General features: G+C 42.1%; 1 protein-coding gene across 2 annotated transcripts in view; it reads left to right on the forward strand.

Moving 5' to 3' along the window:
- LOC143152738 (zwei Ig domain protein zig-8) overlaps positions 1 to 21,823 on the forward strand; it is a 560,480-nt gene that overhangs the window by 320,923 nt on the left and 217,734 nt on the right. For both annotated transcript variants that reach the window (XM_076323170.1, XM_076323172.1), the window contains exon 3: positions 12,994 to 13,181. In XM_076323170.1, coding sequence (XP_076179285.1) covers positions 12,994 to 13,181 — 188 coding nt within the window. The remainder of the gene's footprint in view (positions 1 to 12,993; positions 13,182 to 21,823) is intronic.

The raw sequence follows: 21,823 nt of genomic DNA on the forward strand, positions 1-21,823 counted from the left end.
GACTCGAGGTCCTCGGCGCGGGTCCTGGAAATCAAAGGATCGACGACACGCCGTGAAGTGATAAATACGCCGCCGGAGTCGGAATCATAAATAACATCGTTCGGGCGGCGTCGCTCCTCGGCGCCCCCCGACGCCGAATCAATACCGACTATTTCTATATCCGAACTGGCGGGATATCGTCGAGTTCTCGTAATTCTAGATTCAACCGAGATAGAGACGCTCGTTTCGTCGCTCTCGACATCGTTTACGAGAACTCTGGATAAGATGGTGGGGGGATTGGAAAGAGGGGAACGTTTGGAGAAAGGTGGCGCGCCGAAAGACGTCTATCCGATCCTCTTCTGCTCCGAGATCGTTTCGGGCATATTGTACGCGAATTGTAATAAAAAGTTTACGACAGGACCCGTCGAACACCCGGAAGAACTACGAACCCGCGGTACCGACGAAACGAGAGAGAGTCCCCTTGGCGCGCTGGGTGAACCTGAATCGGGGCAGATCGGGACGAGAGGGAATGTAAAATGGCTCAGTCGATGAATTCCCGCGACGGTGGATCGAGCGAAGAAACCGTAACCCGTTCGTACGAGCACGGATTCCGCGATAGATAACCTCCACCGGTGGTTAGCGTATTTCTACCAAACACGCTGTTGCTAATTGAATCGAGGAAATACAATGGGTTTCCAGCATTCCGGAATTCTGAATTTTTGGAGTTTCGTCTGTAGAGGAAGGTGTATTTCCTGGGAAGAGAATAAAACACGGTGGTAATAGTTGATTGGAGGATGTGCAACGAGTTTGTGACATTTTCAAATTTAGAATCTTTTAGATTTTTTTTAGAGGGGAGATATATTTCATAGGCTGGGACAAGGAAGGTTTCTTTTAAAAAGTAACGAAGAGAAAGTATTTCGTGGTACGTTTTTCATTGATTTCACTTTACCTCGCTTTTGTATGGCAATCTCTATACCCTTAAGAAAAGTTAATTATACTGACGTATCCCGAGTAACTGTCAAGGATTCTACGATGTTCACCACGTTCGTGAAAGAAAAATCTACGAATTAAGACACAAGTTTCACGGTAGATAAAAACTTACATATTCTCGCGATTCAAGAACGCACCATCGTCGTGTGGATCACTTCTCAGAACTTGTATTTGCATCGAATGCAATGACACAATTACACGTCCCTTATCCGCGCAATTTCTGTTCGATTTCTAATAAAAAAAAACACCGGTAACTTAAAACCGTTACCGATTTTTATCTTTCGTATTGGAACTCGCGGTACCTATAATCCTCTTGGTACGCTGGATACGGTTGGACGGAATGGTCAGGGGCGAGAAGAAACGGAAAATGATCCAGTCGATGAATTCTCGCGGCGGTGGATCGAGCGAAGAATCCGTGCCCGGTTCGTACGGGCCCGGTTTCTGCGATAAATAAGCCCGCCAATGGTTATCGTATTTCTTTGTCGCGGTGTCGGGTCGTTACTATCTGTTCGGGCGCAGATTATTTACGATCGGTCGAAAGATTTATCGTGGAATTGATTCTCCGCGGGCTCGATTCGATTCATTTCCACGAAACGCGGGAGTTCATCGCGCGTTCGTTGTTGCCTCTCGTTTATCCTACGATTAGAAAAGCGGAAGGCTTTTCAGCGTCGTTTGAAGCCGGAAAGACAGCTGGAAGTAACGGTCGACGACACGAGAAGCGAGAGCGATCTAATTGCGCTTGCTTGCAAACCTTTGTGAACTTTTCGAGAAATAAAGTTGCGAGTATAGTTTCGAACTCCTTGGCCGTCTGGTTTATTTTAATCGACAGCTTAAATCACCGGAAAATTCCACTCTCTTGTAGTATTGTGTGCTCTAATGTATCGTGATAACGAACCGTTTATTTTCCATGAAAATTCTTAATCGCTGCAGGAACGTACGAGCATTCGACGATGTAATATAGTTGGTTTTTTCAAAGTTTGTTCGTGAGATTGGAACAAGACTAACTTTTCGAAAACTCTGTCCGAAATAGAGATTACGGTCTTGCGAGTATCGATAAATTTAAAGTACATGAAAACGGAAAGACGTATCGCTTTTAGCAAATCGTTGGCAATCGTATCGATTAAGTAAACGAAAAGTGTCGTTGTTTGGATCAACGTCGAAATTGGATTCCACTTGCCTCGGTAGCCTAAATTCCGCCACGTGTCCTTGACATTATTGACCCTTGAAAAGTTCGCGACGAGTTCGGTCGCTCAAGGCGGTGTTCCAATTTGTCCAATGAAAGAGTAAACGATTTTCGGTGTACGTGTACTTTGCAAACAAATTATCGCGCGAAAGTTAAATTTCATCCAACGACGTATCAATGTTTAAACTACAAATACCTTTCGTTGTCTAAACTATCGTAGCCTTCGAGATAAAGGTAAGAGATGTCGATCGAAACGATATCCGGATCATCTGCGACGAAAACAAGGAAAACACACTCTTAAATAGTTACAAAGACCCTACTTCTCGTAATACGTTTATAAAATTTTAAGCGAATTCGTATCTTTCTTTCTTCATCGCGATTCTACATCGATAATCTTCGAACACCGCTCAAAAATACATAACGAACATCGAAAGACTATTCTTCTCGTTCTTCGTCAAATTTCGAACAAAGTTTCCCCTCTCGAAAAATCGAGAGAAATCGACCCAATCTCTCGGTAACTAAATCGTTTCGTATCCCGTAAATTTCTCAATGTCCATTAAATTAGCGAAAAAAAACATTTTACGGTCAATGTTTCAAAAACGAACACGTCACGACCTTCTCGAACCTTTCGTCTCTCGGTACGAGAACCAAGGTGTACAAGAACCTAGGATCTCGAGATCGTAGAAAATGCAATACGGTTGATATTTCATTCCCAGCGAATCGATGGCTGGAATTTTCGCGGTAAGGATGATCTCGCGTCACGTGTTTGAATTCGTTAACCAATCTCGGTAACGGAAGCGCGATTTCTTGTAGGGTAATCGATGCCCTGTTTGCGTGCCCCGTAATCCCGAACTCGCCAATAACTAGGGGAAACTTGGTCGGCGCGCATCTTGTAACGTAACCTCAGCCATCGGAATTGCATTGCACCGGAGACTCCTAATGCCTGGACCAATTTACTTATCGGAGATTGGGGCTCGATCCGAACTTCCATACACGATGAACACCCCCCACCACTCGTCGCGCGCCCCACCTTCGTTCTTTTACACTTGAAACCGCAGTGGTGGGGGGTACTCGGGGACCGTTTTTATACGCGTTCTGAGATTCAGCCCCGGGGCGAGAAAACGAATAGTTTCAGGGGTTGAAGCACGGTAAAGGGGAGGTGCAACGGTGGTGTTCCGAAGGGACCACCGGCGCACCTATCTCGGCTATCTAAGAGACGTTTAAGCAAAAGTTGCGAATTTGAATTTTAAAGCAGAACCGGGCCCGCTGCTCGGCGACCGGCTTCCTGTTCTTTCTTCGACGAGCGCGTCGCATCGTGGTTAGATTGAAAGATCCTCCCACGGTTCCCACCCCATCCCGCCCCTACAAACCCCCGTCGGTTTTCTTTCCCGCGATGCGCCGCGCCGCGCCGCGAATGTTTTACGAGCCAGCTTCGACCCGCGAGCCGTAAAATCTGAAAATTTAAGGGAGAGTCTTTCTCGCTCGCCTACAACCACCTCTGCCACCGGAAGTAACAAGCACGCGCGACGAAATTTCACCGTTTCACGGGGGTCGCGTGAAAAACCTCTCGAGTTCTCGAAGAATTTCACCGTGCGTCGGAACGACACCATACGAGCTACTCGTTCTATTTTCGAATGGTATTTAATTTTTTTTTTTTTATATTTAGGATTCACTATCGCTGAGAATAAAATTTGATTCAAATTTGATAGAGTTTGGAAACAGAGAGTGCTCCATCTGGATAGTTTTGTATCGATTGACAAATCCATTTCGTGAAATTTTCCTCGGAGATCTCTATTAGATTTTTCATAGGTACTTGTAAGAGAGATCAGTAAAATGTATCGAAATAAAATCTTCGAGAATCAATTCCACGGAAATGAATACAAATTCGAATTTTTCTTTTTGGGTAATACTTGCTTGTACCTAAACGAGTAAGAACATTTTATCGAGTTACGTTAAAGGGTTATTCTTAAGATGTTTCCTTAGCTTCGCAACGATCCGAGTTTTAAATACAAAAATATGAATTTCGTCGATTTTAAGAGAGAAAACGAATTTGAAATTTAACGAACGAAGAATTCTGGTTGAAATTAAAATTATTACGTTATCGTAACTTACCACGGGTATCCATAACCGTTTTATAAAAGTTATTGACGAGGTACCATCGCACGCACAACCGGTTCCTGCGTCAATATCGAAGCTTCGCGAGTAATCCACCCTGTACGCGGAACTATGGTTCCGAGTAAATTTGCGGTCCCATGTTTGTTAGACCTGTCTTGTTAGTTTTAAGCTGTGATATACGTTTGCAAATTTTGTAACAGGAATTTGAACTCATCGCGTGTGTACATTCCTCGATTTGCCGCCGGGCGATCTTGCGTTTAATTATAATTTCTATTGCACAATTTGGTGTAATTACAGTTGCACAGCGATGCCAAATAATAATCACCTTTGTACACTTTGATGTAATTACGATTTCAATTGTACGATTTTATCAAATCCCAGTTACATTTGTACACTTTGATACGGTCGCGATTACATTTGTACGATAACGTACAATTATATTCGCTTGAAAAGAAAGAAGCGTAATCGAACGACAACAGTTACAATTTTCAATATATCCGCAACCGTAGATCCGATATTGATTCTACCCGATCGTAACTTTCCTTTCTGGGGGCTGTCTCGACAAACTGTGTCTAATTGCTCTTGATGCTTCCGATCGAATAATTTAGAAGCGACAGTTGTCGTCGCATAATTTTCTAAACCATCGTACCGAGACCACTGTAACGGTTACGCGTGCGTTTCAGTAAATTACGAAAGAATGTTACGAATAATTTCGTTTCTCGCGCGGGACGAAAAATCACCGAACGTCACCGGGGAGAGAAGGAACGATAACCGTTCAAAATTCGACGACATAATCTGGCGCGATATCGGAGACTCGGAAGGAAGCGACGCAGGCAGGCAGGAAGGAAGGAAGGAAGGAAAAGATCGGCGTACAGGGTAAATTCGAAATTCGCCGAAAATCGCTGACACGCACGGTTCCACGGGCCATCTGTTACGAAACGATATTATCCTCGCTTAGTCGGGTTTAATGGACCGTCGAGGGAGATAAACGCGGCGCAAGTATCGCGATTAAAGCCCTTGTTGCTCCCGTGTATGAGTTTCGAAAAGGCTTCGGCCACCCGAGCGAATCAATTTTCGCGCAGCGGTGCGCGACGTCCCCGCGAGCACGAGCTTCGAGGAGGACGAAGCGAATCTCGAGGAAGATGAAGCAAATTTCGTGGAAGACGAAGAGAAGCGGAGGAAACGCGAAATAGGAGAAACGATTTCTTGGGTTTCGTGCAGTTGTTCGCGACACCAGCTGAAGATTGCACGGATCGCAGTTTCGGTGTCTCTGGGATTCCAGATACCATGACTCCGCCTAATTTTGACAGTTTCTTCGCGAAATCGCGGTTGCAACTTGCAGTGTTCGATGGTTTTGAAATATTTTTTTCAAGGATTTTAATTGAAGAAACTTTTTTTGAGAATGAATAAAAGACGTGAATGTAGATTCATCGTTTAATGGAAACGAGTGAGGTTACTTGGAAGATATATGCATTCGTTATTAACGAAATTTGCAAAATAATATAGTTAACGAAAAGGAATTAGGCTAAACAGGCAAATTGAATTTTTAATCGTAGTTGGTGTTTAGGTTTGCATACAAAATAGGGCTTAGTCGGTGTTTGTGGATCGAGTGGTTTCTTCTGTGTGTGTTCAGCTTAAAGGGATAGCAATGGTTGCGAGGAGAGGACGAACTATCGGGTTTGTTAACGTATAACTCGATACACAGGGTTGATCTACCCCTTTGCGTCGAGATTGGGATCCAGATACGATTGAACTAGTAACGATACGGTGATCAACGTCGTAGAAACGAATTAGCGAGGATACAGGGGATTAATGTCGACTCGCGATCGTGATAGCACTTTGAAATTACGAGGGTATGCGCGATAGGATGGAGCAAAGATTGGAAGATTTCTTCCCGAAAGAAGATGAAAGAATTTCGTAGGTCTTCTAAAAGAATCGCTCTGTTCTTGATGTTTGTGTTATCTTCTGTATTGTCGGGATAAATGTGAAGGGATTTGAACAAGGGCTCTACGATGTTTGTCGAAGAAAAATATGAAAATTAAGATGTAACAGGTTTCGCGATACCCCGTACACGTAATATCTTACTATCGTAGATTCTCGAACAAGTCCTCGGTGTCATTTTTGCAGAAATCTGGTGACGTTCCGTTTGTAGGAGTCCTATTCCCGACGACTACTTTCCTTTGTTCGTCCTCCATCGTTGAATTATAATTTCGTTTCTCCGTGACGACGTGTGTCAAAGGAAACATCGCGAGGAGGAACAAAGGAGTCCCGTGTGTTCCGCGGGAAATGGTTCTGAGAACGCCTTCCGAGAATGAATGAGGGTTACGTAGCAATAGAACGCGCTCAATAGGCTCGATCCATAATTAAATTAATCCGAGTCCATTGTAGACAGTCGTTAAGTCGGCTGTACCATTTTAACTCGTATCACTCCGCTCGTTTGCACGCCAACGGAAATTCTTTGCTCGCCGAATAACGTGAGATTTGATATGCAATGGAGAACAGAAGGATTCTTACGAGGAGAACGTGAAACCAAAAGCAGTTATACGTGTTACAATATTTTTTTCAAGCTCGAGTCAAATGTATATTAATCCGAGTAACATTTCACCGAATTTATTGTACTCCAATCGTCTATTATGTTTATTCATCGAATTGATATCGATCGAAGATTTTTGTCCCGTGGAAATATCGTCCTAATACGAACGTTGAAGTATTATTAACTAGAAAGATGATTCGATCAAGTTTTGTGTATAATATACAGTTGTATGTATTTAAGAAAAACAGTAAAATTTTGTGACAAGGTTTTGGTTCTTCGAGGTTCCATCTTCAAATTTGACAGCTACCAATAATTCTCTGCTGGAACTCTGTCGACATAAATATCTATACGAATACAAAATTACACATTTTTAAAGAGGTTTGCCTTGACATAGTTCGGTAACAGAATTTATGTTCGAAAAAGAATCTTAATTATATTTTATCAATTATTGATACTTTTTTCAGCTTCTTGCTTGCACGTACTCGGTACACGAATACTTTTGTCCTGACGGTAACTTTGCCCTTTTGTACCTTATCCGGTACAACTGAAAATTAAATTGCTTTCGGGACGACGTTCGAAGTTTTGTATAACGCTACGCGAAGAATTGTCAAGGAAGACGCGTCATTAAAACGGCAAGAAATCACGGGGAACGTCGAACGCTTCTCTCGAAGCAATTCAACTTCCAAGCGTTATTTGCGAGAAGCACCTGTACAAAGGAGCCCTTGGAATCGAAAACTTCCTCCCCTCTTGTCAGGTCGTCATTCTTCGGACCGTGTTCGAAGAGTCTCGCGATAATGCCTGTTTAGAAATTTTAAATGCACGAAAATTCCTCGTCGTGGAATTTTCGCCTTTCTTCCATCGTACAAGATTTCTCTCATCTCGTTCGAAGGTTCGTCGTTACGTTCAAAGATGTACCAATGGTTCCCAGTTGAGTTACACTCAATATTTTAGGTTCACCTGACTTTCTTATTGCGTACACTTAAGCTTAATAATAATTATTTTTCTTTTTATTTATTTTTAACAAAGAAAAGTCCTTTCGAACAAGGAAAGTGGAGTTGTAACAATTACACACATACATGTATAAATTGTAAGCCCAAAAATTTGAACATTCGATATTATTATCGAAAATACTTTAAAACGCATTGCTACATCGAATTCGATCATCGAAATCGTTCTCTGTTTCCAAATCGCATTTCACTTTCGTCGTTCGATTCGTCTCACTCGATAGAATGAATGTAACAACCTGAAAATAATTGACTAGCTGCGAGGAAAAGACATTTTCTATTTTTATCGTCGATACGAAGTTACGGTCGAGAACTCGATCGACATCGAGACAGGGGATCAGGCAACGTACACGTGACGAAATTCAATATTTACGTGAGCAACCAGCGCTCGTAATCGTGTCGCAATTAAGAGCAGCGAAATTCGATTATGTACTCGCTCAGTTCTCGGCAATGCGCTGTAATTAGCGGTGAAACCCGTAGAAAACGAATCATGCGGTTAGAACGTCTGCCAAAGCGATAACAAGCCAATTATGCCTGTATTTTGCCTTTTCGACGACTCGACGCACTATACGTAGTCGAGGCACGATGTCGGAGTTGAAAATTCTCGTTATTTGAATTCTTAACGCCGGTGAATTACGCAAATAATGTATAGTTTCTCTCGCGAGAATTTTACATAATTTTCGTTTGTCATTTTCTCGTTGAAACGATCGTTCGTAGCAGTTGGTGCGAAATTCTAACGTTACGGTCATTTTTGGATGCGATAAAAGATCGTGGAAGAAAATGTAATAAAAACACGAAATAGAACAAAATTAACGCGTAAGCACCAACAATATGTAAAAGCAAACTATATACAAGTTGCGACAGTAATTATGGCGCAACGGTAAAGGCGGATGATTTTTCGTGTATAAATAATAAAAAAATGTTTGATACAATTTTTCGTACGAAGGCTTTGCTTTCGAGGAAATCGATCTTGAAAATTTTCGAGCTACGACTGTGATCAAGACATGGCCTGTGCGTCTGACCATTACTCACTGTCTCTACTTGTTTCCGGTGTGTACAAACATTGACGACGATACGATATTTTCCATCGATCTTATTATCGTCCGTTCACCTCGAACCGCTCGAAACAAGCAATACCGTACTATCATCGGTGTTTACGCAATACCAAAACAAGTAGAAACGGTAAACAATGGACAGACCCATCGGTCGAACGTATCAATTCACACGCGTGCCCCACGAATCGTCATCGTGAATTTATTTTTTTTTCAAAAAGAAGCTGCGTATAAAAAACTGTTACTCTATATTTTCCATACATTTTTAAACAAGGAATCGTTTCCTCTTCGCTCGCATCACGAACTCCGGCCAACTCTGTAGAAACGAAATAAGGAAAATCTAGACGAAATTAGTATCGAGTGTCATCGTCGATTGTAGAATACTTGAACGAGTCTACCGAGAAAATTTATTCCAACGGATACCTTGTTAATATCGATACTTAACCGTGCCCCGTTTACAGCGATAATAATAATAACCCTCCTCGAATGTCCGCTACAATGTAATTTATAATGAGCACTTCGTTACCGAGTCTTCCGCTGGAATATATCTCGCAGCGATTGTATACTTATTAAAATTAATATCGTCGCTCGTCGAGAAACAACAATCGTCGAGCTACGTTTCTTGGCACGGCGAGCATTCGTCTCGAGACTTCGCGATTTCCGCTTTTCCCCGCATAATTTTCAATAATTTCCCCAACGAAGATAAATCGAAAATATCGCGAGACGTAACTTCCGAATGTCATTCCGCTTGCGTTATCTCCGCGAAAAGAACCTCCGATACGGGCCAATGACTTTTATCGCGTCGTTCGACGATCGTGTACGAAATTATTTTTATCATTCGGGTTCTGTTCTAGCATGGCTCGACTTGTGCGTAATTTGTAACTCGTAAGAATTTTCAAACGGCTCGTAGACTCGTCGAGAATCGTGAAAGAGAGAGAGACTCGAGGCTGTATGTCAAAGTAATAGACGAGTTGGATAATTGTTCGGGACAGCGGCAAAATCAACGTTTCTCCTTCTTCTATCGGAGTTTGGTATACCGCATTAAAGTTCATTACGAAAGTTTGTTCTACCACTCGCCAAAAGTGGGAACAGTTAGAAGTGGTATCCCAAGCGGTCTCGGAAACACTTACGGAACAAGGTTCTAACGGGGATTTTGACGTTTCGAGATTAAAAATCGCGCGAGAGATTGCTTTTATTAGTCGGCCCGCTGCTCGCGGTTTCGAACTTATTTTTATTGCGCGCGGAACAAGGAAAATACACATTCTACTTCGCGCTGTAACTTCTCTAAGTTTTTAATCGATTCGCGTTCCATAAATGCATTCTTTCCGCTCAGAACTTTCCCGATTGTCCACCTCCTTACCGTCGACACGACAAACTGGTCGCTTTGCTCGTAATAACGTTTCATACATCGTGAAATTCCACAATCTTATTCTACGATATCATAATTGAAACCTCCCAAAAAAAAAATCTCCCACTCTTCGACAGAAAGATTAAAGTTTAACGCAAAGTATACATAATATTTCAATATTAATTTCTCGATTGCCATCTACTGGTACCTACTGGTATTCAAAGAAAGAAATAATTCGACGTACGAAACTGAATGGAAATTTACACGATGCTCGGTGTGTTCGAACGTCGAGTAGAAAGGAAAAATGATTTCTCGAAACTTGTAAATATTTCGGTACCGGTCTCTCGACGGTGACCGTTGTTTCTCCCGCAATAATCGATTCCCTCCTGAAAAATGTTCGAAACTCGCTCGAGACTCGTTCGTCCGCGGACGAAATCGAAGAAAAGTGACTCCGACGCCGGCCACAATGCTCCGTAGCTATTCTTCAATGTCTCGAACACTCTCATAAGTTTGCAAACCGAGGCCGACGCTCGTTTCGGACGGTGACAGACGCGAGTACAAAACGATGTAACGATTACAATGCAACCGGTAGGAGCGTATCGTCGATCGAGCTTCGAAACTTGCCAGCGAGCTGTCGTTCGCGATTGAAACGCGGGACGCTCGCCGGGCGCTATCAATGCAATTTATCTTCCTATCGGCGTGGCATTAAGAAATTCATCAGGGAACTTTCGATAAACGAGCCGGTCGAATCGAGTGTACGTAGCGACGGTTTCCGTCCCAAGAACAATAGACGATGCCGGGCGATTGTTGCGAGCAAAGGGCTTTGTCCGTTCCCTGCATACAGCGCCGGGTGAACAGATTCGCCATGGAAGTTCACTTGGTGGCCGCGGCGCGCTCTAGACAGATAAAAACACGAACATTTATCACCCGAACCGCGGAGCCGCTCTGCTTGACTGACGTTTTAATCGAATAAACGAGCCACGCCGTTGGAAAAAGTGCATTACTTGAGCACGTGTAACTGCTCTTTGTCGGTCAACGCGTACAAACGTAATCACCTCCGTCTTCTATTATTCGCGAACCGAACGCGGTAAAGTTGAACGTAACGCGACCAACGAAACGAATCGGAATCCCCGGACTGTGTATCGCGCGAATCGTTACAACGAACTTGTCCACCGAAGCTGAATCGGTGTTTTCGTTGCATCGGAATTACTATAGGTCAGAAAACGTTGGAACGAAGTTCAGTCGAATACGCGCACCGAGGGATATCGCTATGTTATCCAGAGCGACTACGATTGCCGATAACGTGTTCGTTCGGACGAAAATGAAATAAAATATGTACTCGCACCTTCGAGGTGTGCATCGAGGTTTCAAAGTCCTCGAGGATTCTACGGGGCTGAGGGTTTCATCGCTCGAGGAACTGTTACGGGTTTCAGAAGGTTCCAAGAGTCTCATTGGTGCTGGACATTCAAGATGCATCGAGGTTCGAAAGTCCTCGAGGGTCCTACAGCGCTGAGAGTTCCATTACTCAAGGAACTACCAGGTGTTTCCAGAAGGTTCCAAGAGTCTCATCGGTGTTGGATGTTTCAGACTGAGAGTCCCAGGTGTCTCGATTGGATCTCGAGATTTCAGTGGGTAGGGAACCTTAGCGAAGAGTCCCTGAAAGCTATCGGACGTGTTCGAAACCTCGAACAAGCTCCGGTGCTCTTGGAACGTCTGAAATACCTTAAGACACCAACGGAAATCTTCAAAATCCATGGAATCTCGAAACGTTTAGATTCACTCGCGACTTCGCGGAGCTAGAAGAACCATCGAGAAATCCATGTCGTCTCGAAACTCCCCTGAAGCGCTATAGACCTCTGGTTCGTCCAGGTTGGGTCCCGTGGATCCTAACTCTTCTTTATCGTGTCTCGCGAGGTTAGACTCCACCGCGCTCGTCCTTGCTTATCTCTAGACGTGTACATCGGATCCCAAGGGTCCGATATCGCTCGCATTGGATCTCTAGTTTCCACTGCCAGCTGTCTCGGTTTCCACGAGTTCGGTATCGCGATCGAATCCCTCGGATGGTAGAATTTTCTTTTTAACGGTATTTATTAAATCGCGTTCAACGCTAGAAACTGTGAAACTCGCGATTCGAGTTCCACCGGCAGCTTTGTTTCTCACGGACACGAACTGCGGTGGATCCTTTTATTCGGCTCACCGCAATTTTCTAGCTCACCTACACACGTTAAGATACTTCAGAATCTATTTGTAAGTCGATCCAGAACTCCAAAAAATTGCTTCTGGAGACTTTGTAATCTTGACTTCGTCTTCGTCGAGTTTTATAATTCGGCACTCTAACGGGACACGCTGTGTACTTTGCAATCAACCTATTTTTCAAGTTGATCCTAGTATTCCGAAAAATGCGCAGACCGTTCGATTAATTCTTAAAAATTCTACAAACTCAATTTTATCCACACGAAGTGTTCCAAATTCCCACTCTACCTAGACACACTGTGTACTTTATAGTCGACCTATTTTTCAAGTCGATTCTCGTACTGTAAAAAGTGCGGGTGGTATTCGATCGATTGTTAAAAATTCTATAAACTCGATTCCATCTACACGAAATGTTCTAATTTAGCATCTTGTCCAATCGCTCTGGAACTTTCGTGATTACTGTTTTCTTGGTAGACCAAACGTAGCGTGTCCGCGGAGGATTAATCGCGATGGATAACGAACGCAACGGATCTTCTCCCAGATCTCGTCTCTCGTTTGGGATGAAATTTCATCGTTGTTGTTTTCTTCGTTTCCAGGTGCGCACTGTTACAGCATGCTGCACGGAAGCAACGGAAAAAATGGGAACGTTCATCAGAACAGCCTGGACGACAGCAGTACACGGACCGGCCCGTACTTCGACGTGTCAGCCTCGAAGAACGTGACCGCTCTCTTGGGCAAGACCACGTTCTTGAATTGCCGCGTTAAGAACTTGGGAAACAAGACGGTGAGTGAATAAAGAAAATTTTAACTCCATATCGCGAAATGTTCCCGGTCCTTCGACAATGGAAACTTTCTCATCGGTTATCATCGGATAGAACTACCGGTTCCTATGATCCACGATCGACGAATTAAAATATCAATCGTGTAATCGACGAGCTAGATTTAATTCGTCTCTGATCGAAAAAATTGCGATTTTCCACAAGTTTTTATTTTTTTAAGACTTTTTTGACCTTGACCAGGGTTCGTGTACTGAACCCTCTTCCGGTATGAGTAAATTTGATCATTTTTAAGTAGTATATAAAAATAGATAATTAGTATATACGTACATGGTTGTGGGATGTATGAAGAAACAGAATTGTAAATGAATTATCCTCCTGAAAAGAATGTACACGTTAACGATAGTTCTAAATGACCAGTAAGTTCATAGAAACCTTGTTCGCGTTATAGTATCGATATATACGGAATAGAGACAAGAGCACGGAGATTTATTATCGATTTAAATAAATACATGCCACTGTAAGATTAAACGTAACGATAAGTGTAAGTTGTTGGCGGTTTACCGTGATCGTTCTAGCGCGCCGATTAAATCGATCGACTCGTTTGACGACCAATACTTTCTTAGCGAGGCAAACGGTAGAAATTCACGATGCCGGAGACGTCGTCATCGATACTCGAGGAATACCGTTCGAATAAGAAAAATACGATGGCAGAGGGACGATAAATTTTGGAACGGAGACAGCTTAAAAGCGTCAGTCGATGATAAACAGTAGGATGTACCGAGTGTGGAAACTAAAATAATTGCCGACCGGGAGTATTCACGCCTAAAGGGATAACAGGGAAAATTAATATCGATGAAAGCAACAGCGGAGACCCGGGCGAAAAGCACGGACCTCCATCATGGAGATGGGCTTACGTGTAAACGTTTTTCCCTCCGTGCTGAGTGCAGGAAAATATCGAGTGTCAATATTTTACCGGCACAATGGATCGTCACCTGTCTGTAGCAAACTGCAGGGGATGCATCGGAAGTGCACTTGGGTACCGTCGAGCTCTCCACAATGACACTGAACAAAGTGCACCGGCCCTCGGTGTACGTATACGTGTGTAATGTTTATCCGTCGCGAATCTCTGACAATTATTAGAATCGATTCACGCTAGAACGGATTCCGTTCAAATATTTTTTGACAAATGAGAATTTATTTAGTCGTGATAAATGGTCCCATTACCGGTGCACGTGGAAGCGTATTATCGTCCGGAAACAAATATTCTTTATCGACGGGCGGGGAAAAAAATTGCCACGGCGTACAGGTGATCGAGGACCTCGAGACTTTTTGGTTTTAAAATTAAATCGATAGTTATTGGAATCGATCCACGAGCGAGTTTAAGTGGATTCGTATATTTCGCGAGGAACCGGAACTTATTTTGTCGGCTGGGTAAACATCCCCCTCTTATTACCGGACGTGAAAAAGTATCATCGTTTCGAAACAAATATTCTTCGCTGGAAAAAACATTCGCGGGAAATATAGGCGATCGAGAACCGTTGGAGTTTTTAATTTGAAAATTAAAGCGACGGTTATTGGAATCGATTTGTACCGAATTGACTCGGAATATTTTGCGAGATTCGTGACGTTATTTCATTACGTTTGACGACTCTGTCGATAGTTATTGGAATTGATTCGTACGAAATTAACATTCGAATAGTTTTCGCGGGAAACGAATACTTATTTGGTTCGAGTGAACGACCGTATTATTGTACGCGGAAGAACATCATTTGTCGCGAACGTCGCTGATTTCGATCGGCACGCAAATAATGTGTAATTTAGATAGATACGCGGAGATTTCTTTTAGATATTTCGAGACTAGATCGATAGTACTATGAATCGTTGGGAACTTTGCTTGTTGCACGAATAGTGGTCGTTATCGGTTCAACTGTATTGTACGAGGTATTTATTATACGAAGTGGCTGCAGGAAGTCTCGATGCAAAGTTTGTATTCTCTGCGATTACATTTTTTTAACTTTACCTTATTTAAATTTATCCGATTTTCCATCAACAAATGGTATCGCAATATCGCACTCGTTAAAATTGTTAACGATCCTGATACTCCGTTAATGAATAAAATATTATTGACTTCGATTTAAAATTAATTCGCTAAATACGGTTACTCGCTTTTGCGAAAAAATAAAAACAATCGGCGGATAAATGGGATGTGGTCACTACAACGACCATTTATCTTAATTACAAAAGCTGGAGCGATTGTCGATTCTCCGAAGAAACGCTGAAAGAAGCTGAAATCGCTCCTGCACCGATGTTCCTTGATAATTTATCAAATTATCACGGTGCCGGGTTCATTGTTAGGCTCGAGCGAGATAGTTCCCGAATAAATTACGGAGACTGCTGCATCGTTATGATAAATCGGTGCAATGAAAATTACTATAACGATTGTAAATTGAAGCAAAAAGTCTCGGTGATATTTTTAAAGCACTTTTTCACGAGAGGAATGCAGTCGTAGAAGTAACGATAAATCTCCAGGGTGCTGGTTCTTTTATTGTAATACGTGTAAGTTACTTTTTGGAACAAATTTATGCATGAAAATTAGATATGTATATAGAAAAGCGGCGAGAAGATTCCTCGATCGTAATTCATGTAACCTGTGTTTTATGAGAATTTTTTGCAGCCACCTTGTGGGAAAAGATTAGATTGTCGGGATTGTTCGCGGTCCGTTCTTTTACACAATTCGTAGTAACCAAGACGTGAAAATTTTTGGTTGGTTCAATTTGTGCGATTTTCCAAGCTTTTGCAAATTGAAAATTTTTTCCTGCTCCTCGGTTCGACGAACTCTTTCGCCCCGTAGATTTCGATGCATTTTTTCGTATAATTTCACGAATCCTCGAATAAAAATACTATGTCAATAATTGCATACCTCTGCTGAAATTATTTTCCAACGTTTTAATTTCGTATCCATTTTTTGACGTAATTTTTCATTTCGATGGAAGTTACGCCATCGCGATTTTACATATTTTTAAATCCTGCATTTATTAAAATGAACGAAATATAAACTAAAGTTCCAGTTTATCGTACGTGAAAAGAAGTTCCAAAAGTTATCAAAAGAATAAATAATCGTCTCTCCGTAGTGTCTTCGAAGGTAGCGTAAATTTAACGTTCGATTAAATAAATTCTTCTCTAATATACTAACGAATCTCGAGGCTCGGATTACAATTTCTTTGAAACTTTTTATCCCGTCACCTCGTTACATTATAATCTCGACAACTTCTATCGATATTACAATAGAAGACTTCGGTATTTCAATTTCCCTCTCGCGTCTGTTCATAAAAACAAATACACTTCGCAACAAGTAATCGACACCGATAGGTAAAAACTATTGGAAAAGTGCGATCGAAGCTGGTTCCGTGGAAACAATACTTATCGCTCCGGTATTTCTTTCACGCTGAAACGTCTCCGCGAATGTAAAACACGCGGTACCCGATTGTAATCGTATTTACGCCCTCCAATGGAGGAATAAGCGATCGACGAGCCAACGACGAAATTGTCTTATCACGGTTAATCCACAAATCTTCGATTCGGTGTTCTCCCGTGAAAAGACGATATAACCGTGTTCGCTCATTCATATGTATGACGTAACCCAGTTTCGATTGCATCCTGTCGGAGAGGAGCTGCCACGAAATTCGAGCCGGAGATACGGTCAATTTTTGACCCCAGCGGACTGCTCGGGAAAATTTTAATGATGTCGTTTACGATTGGTCGGGAAACTGCGAAAACCGCGGAAAATTGACTCGAGTAATTGCAGTTGCAACTCGACGTTAGTTCGAGCGTGTGTTCGGGCGTCGTTTACAACTTTCAGTCGCACGGCCAATCGACGAGAAAATAAACCGAACCTCGATACAACGCGACGACGAGGGCACACTTTAAAGCGATCGGAACTCCACCGGCAATGGAGTGCTCAAAAATTCCAAATATACACGTTCGTATCGGGTGTCTGTAAAAATCAAATAATTACCTCTCTATCGCGTCGTCGAGGTATATAAATTTTTAACCGATTTTAAATATACATATTCGTGCCTATGTTTACAAAGGTAAAATAATTACCGTTCCGTATTGCCGTTGCAAAATATGTTTTTAACGGATTTAAGGTACACACATTCCTACCTGTTTTTATAAATAAAAGTAATTTCCGTTTTATAATGTTGTGACAGGGTATATTTTCAACGGATTTACGGTATTTTTTTTTGTGCCTCTATTTATAAATAAAAATAATTACCTTTCTGTATTTCAATTTTTAAACATTTCACGAAATGTGCCCCTGTAACGAAATACAAAGGTCGAGAGTTACGAAAATCTTTGCATCTCAAGCAGTGTGTCCTGTTTTTATTTTTTTGACAATTTGCACGAGAAAATGGACGTTCAGTATTTATTTGTGTCATTTTTGTACAATTTATTCCAATGTGTTGCCCAGTGAGTGGATAATCGGGCGATTTGCGATAAGAAAGGGAAGGAATAACAGAAAATAGAATTTATAGCGTTACGTGGAAACGTTATTGTGACAAAGGCGAAAAGTTTCGTTAAATTAGTTTAGACAATGTCGAATAGATGAATTTCTTTAAGAGGAAACTAGCCGGAAGCTACTCTGCCGTGTAAAATTTCCGTTATTTCTGGCGAGGCTCGTCAATGTTCACCGACGACGTAACTAAGTTTATTCCGTAAAGTATACCCTAGTAATTACAACCGAGTTCGAGTATTTGATTTTGAGATCATGTTTACACGATCACCCATTAAAACTTCGAAGAGTTGAAATCCGATCCGAAGCCTCGATGGACGGACCAATCGCAAGTTCGGTAATAAAAATTCTGCGTTACGAGTGAAATATATTGTAATATTTTCTTCTCCCCAGGATACATGTGCTTCGTAACATTCGCAGTATCGATAGATTAATTAGGAAATAATATCAGTGTCCACCTTATGTTTATTTACAATTATAATTTACTTTAATTATTAAAAGTCAAGGTCCGTGTATAATATACCGACCCTTCTAGCTAAACATTTTCGTTCCAACTCAATTTCTCTCTACGAAACACTATTTTTTAAACCAAGTTCCGACTTCAATTCTTATTTCTACTCCATAATCTCTTGAAAACACCAACAAGTTCTACAGGCTCGTAATTTATTCATTTTCTGAAATAAAAGCTGAATAAAATAGTCGAAAAGTAACCTTCCCGAGAGATTACGAAAGGTTGTGCAAATATTATTTAGTAAAAACCTAAAAAGACCGACACGTCGCAATACTTGGTGAAAAACTAAAAATACTGAAACGCTAAGCTAATAATAATAATGATAATACTAATTAAAATAGAATTACCAATATCAATAATTATAGTAATATTAATTACTACTAACGATAGAATCCATTACTGCGAATACATAATTCAAAATCCGATAGAAAATAAAATTAATCAAAACGGAGCAAAGGTCGTACACGCGCGATAAATTGACGCAACACGAAACGTCATTGCTCAAAGATTCCACGAAGGACAGGAAATCGTACAATATCGAAGAAATATTAAATTCTCGTTAAATTTCATAATTTCACCATTTCTCGAATCGAACGTGCACGAATTTCAACGATTCCGATCGCCAGCTGGATAAGAAATATACGAATCCATTCGTCAGCAACGAGTGATTCTAGGTCAACGTTAATCGCACTCCCCGCGACTATATTCTGCGCAATATTCCTCCTAGATAATATTTCCTGTATTTAGATCCTATTCCGGTCGTCGTCTCGAGACAACTTCTCCGTTCGCGGGATATTTTCGACTCTTCGTGCGATTTGAAAACCTGCACGGAGAAAATACAAGGGAAACGTCCCGCGAGTTCCTCCCTTCTCGTGCATTCGTTCATTTTTCGTCCTCCCCCTTTTTTTCATTCAAGAAATTTCCGAAAAGAAGTCGCGTAACGAAAATACACCCAAGCTGCACCGTCGAAGAGCAGCGAGTTCCTCTCGATCGCATCGAGAGCGTAATTTGAACGAGGAACGTGACCCGCGGTATTCGAAAGCACGAATCGAGCGCGTCTTCCGCTCGAAAAGCACTCCTCGGCCGACCGGTCGGCCGACCTCGCCTCGAAAATCAATTCTTTGTATCCAGGTTGATTACCAGCCGCGCCAGCTAGCGGGACACGGGGCCAGTAATCCGACTTACATTAATTCAAGATCAAAGCGTTCGACGAGGCCACGGAACGAGCACCTCTCCAAGGACAAAGACAGGCAGGGGATCGCGGGTCAGGGGGTGTAGACGCGGACGATCCCAGGGGACGAGCGGTGAGGATACAGCGTTACGTAAGAAGAAGGTGGATGGAATCCTTTGTAGTACTGCGGAAGCCTGTAATGAGCACACGAGGGACGCGAGTGAAATTTCATCGGTTACGATTTACGTTCGGCGTACCGAACGGCCTTCGATACCCTTTGTTGATCCACCGCAATTCCTCGAGTAACGTGATTTTCGAAGTGCGAGCGCATTATCGGTAGACCATTAAGGTGAACCGAGAGGAAGAGCGAGAGGAGGGGAAGGTTTCACGGCTGTTTGAAAATCGAGCAAACGTTTGTTCCTTTGATTTCCGAAATGCCGGAAGCTCGACTACGTTTCACGATACAACCGAATCTTGCCTCCCAGGAGGATCAAACGTTTACGTAACGCGTCGGTGTTCAACGAGCACGCGTCGCGCGAAACCGCGGCTTCCTGGATCCGAGCATTAAATTTACGATTAGCCCGGTCTCCCTGTTCGTTGATACGAGACTTTCGTCGAAGTTGACACTCGACCCTTTTCCACCGGCACGAGTAACAATATTAGCTCAGGTGACCGAGTCGGGGAAAACATTGGCCGTGTAAACTTGTTCCTTCTTGGGAACCATTCCGCGAGATTTTCTACTTGTTTCTTGAATTATTCGCGTACGTTCGCGGCTGGAGTTACTTGCCAAATGAATCGCGAGATCGATTCGTCAACGGAGGTTTCTCAGCGTCAACTTCCTTATCAGACTTATCGCGAAAGGGGGCAGATCGTTCGCGATCGAAATGTATTTCTTTCTTTTTTATAATATTTTAAAATTAATTGTTATTCGTGTTGGGAGGGAATAGGAGTTACAGTGGGACGAATTTGTACGTAACGAATATGTCTAATCCGACGTGTAGGCAAGTATTTTCTACGTTCTTCTTTTATTTTGTTTTTGTAAATATAGTCTCGATATTTCGTTCGAGATTTTTGTAATTTACATTCCTCGATTTAAATGTAACGCTCGAAGTTGTCCGATTAAGGTAATGATTGGATAGACAAGCGGTGAATTATTAGCCAACATTTTCCTTGTTATAAATATTTCAATATTCCGGAAACCAAACCGGGCAATATTATTTTCTCACTGATTACGTTCAATTCTCTAATCGACGTTGATTCACTCGTGGCATAAAATATTTAATTAAAAATTTATCCGGTACTTTCAGCAGTTTCGGTATCGTTAACAGAGGGGCGAAAGTTTCAAGAGTAGTTTCACCCTCGTGAAGAAATTCTACAAATTTTAAGAATTTATCCAAATTGGTGTTGGAAAGTTCGCGATGATTCCTCGTTACTCGTGGAAAAAGAAAATCGAAACGCAGTGAACCGTACGATAAACCACCCCTGTCGATAAATGTTTCTCTGCTCTGTGTAATAGCGTGAAAATGTTATTGCTTTCTAGAGACGGTAACGAATCGTAAAATTTAATTTAATCTAACCCCTTTGGACCGTATATCGTTACTTGGATAATTCTGAATATATACAACGCATTAGAAGTTACCCTAATAGTACCCAATGTGGTTATGTTAAGTAACCGCGGGGTTGGCTCATAATCGTGGTCATAACTGGCCGTAGAATGTTCCAACTTATAGACAACGTATATCTGGAATCGATTTTGTGGCCTTTCCAACTGTTGTTGGTACTTAGCCCCGTGAACTCCGAACGTGGCCCCGCGAAAATGTAATGTAAAACTTTAAAAGTACATAAATCGTTGATATCTGTCGGGAACCGTGTTAGAAAAATGCCAGCGCACTCGTAGCATCGCTTCCAATGCGCTGGAAATGACTCGAGAAGTTGAGCAATGGTGTATTACGGACATCTGGGTCAAGAAGTTTGAAAATTTTAGGGAGCATGGTATCGTTCAGTTTGTATCGATATATGGTGCACGGTTTCCTCGAAAGATTCCACGATCTCGCGCGTTTCGATAGATTTAACGAATTTTACGAACGATAAGTAACGGAAATGCTAACGATCGAAAACATTGATCGCGTTCGAGTCGTTTTCAATACACGAGTAGCTTCGAAACTATCGAAAAGCGATCGTCGTTTGGTAACGCTTGTTTGACTTATTTTTACCGGTATCGAACGTGTTTAAACTTTCGATTATTAATGAATTTAAAACGCTCCGTATTGTAGAGAGAAGGAAAAATCTGTCCCGGGTCAAGGGGAACGCGATATCACGCGTAAGTAGAATGAGGACAGTGTGTACGATGTCTGACCGAAACGTCTGACTCAATACGATCCAGAATTCCTTAAACGGCTAATCTTTCTCTCTACTGTACGATCAATCGATGCATTTAAATTTTCCGTATGGC

This window comes from Ptiloglossa arizonensis, chromosome 11 (genome assembly GCF_051014685.1).
Source record: "Ptiloglossa arizonensis isolate GNS036 chromosome 11, iyPtiAriz1_principal, whole genome shotgun sequence".
NCBI classification, from domain to species: domain Eukaryota; kingdom Metazoa; phylum Arthropoda; class Insecta; order Hymenoptera; family Colletidae; genus Ptiloglossa; species Ptiloglossa arizonensis.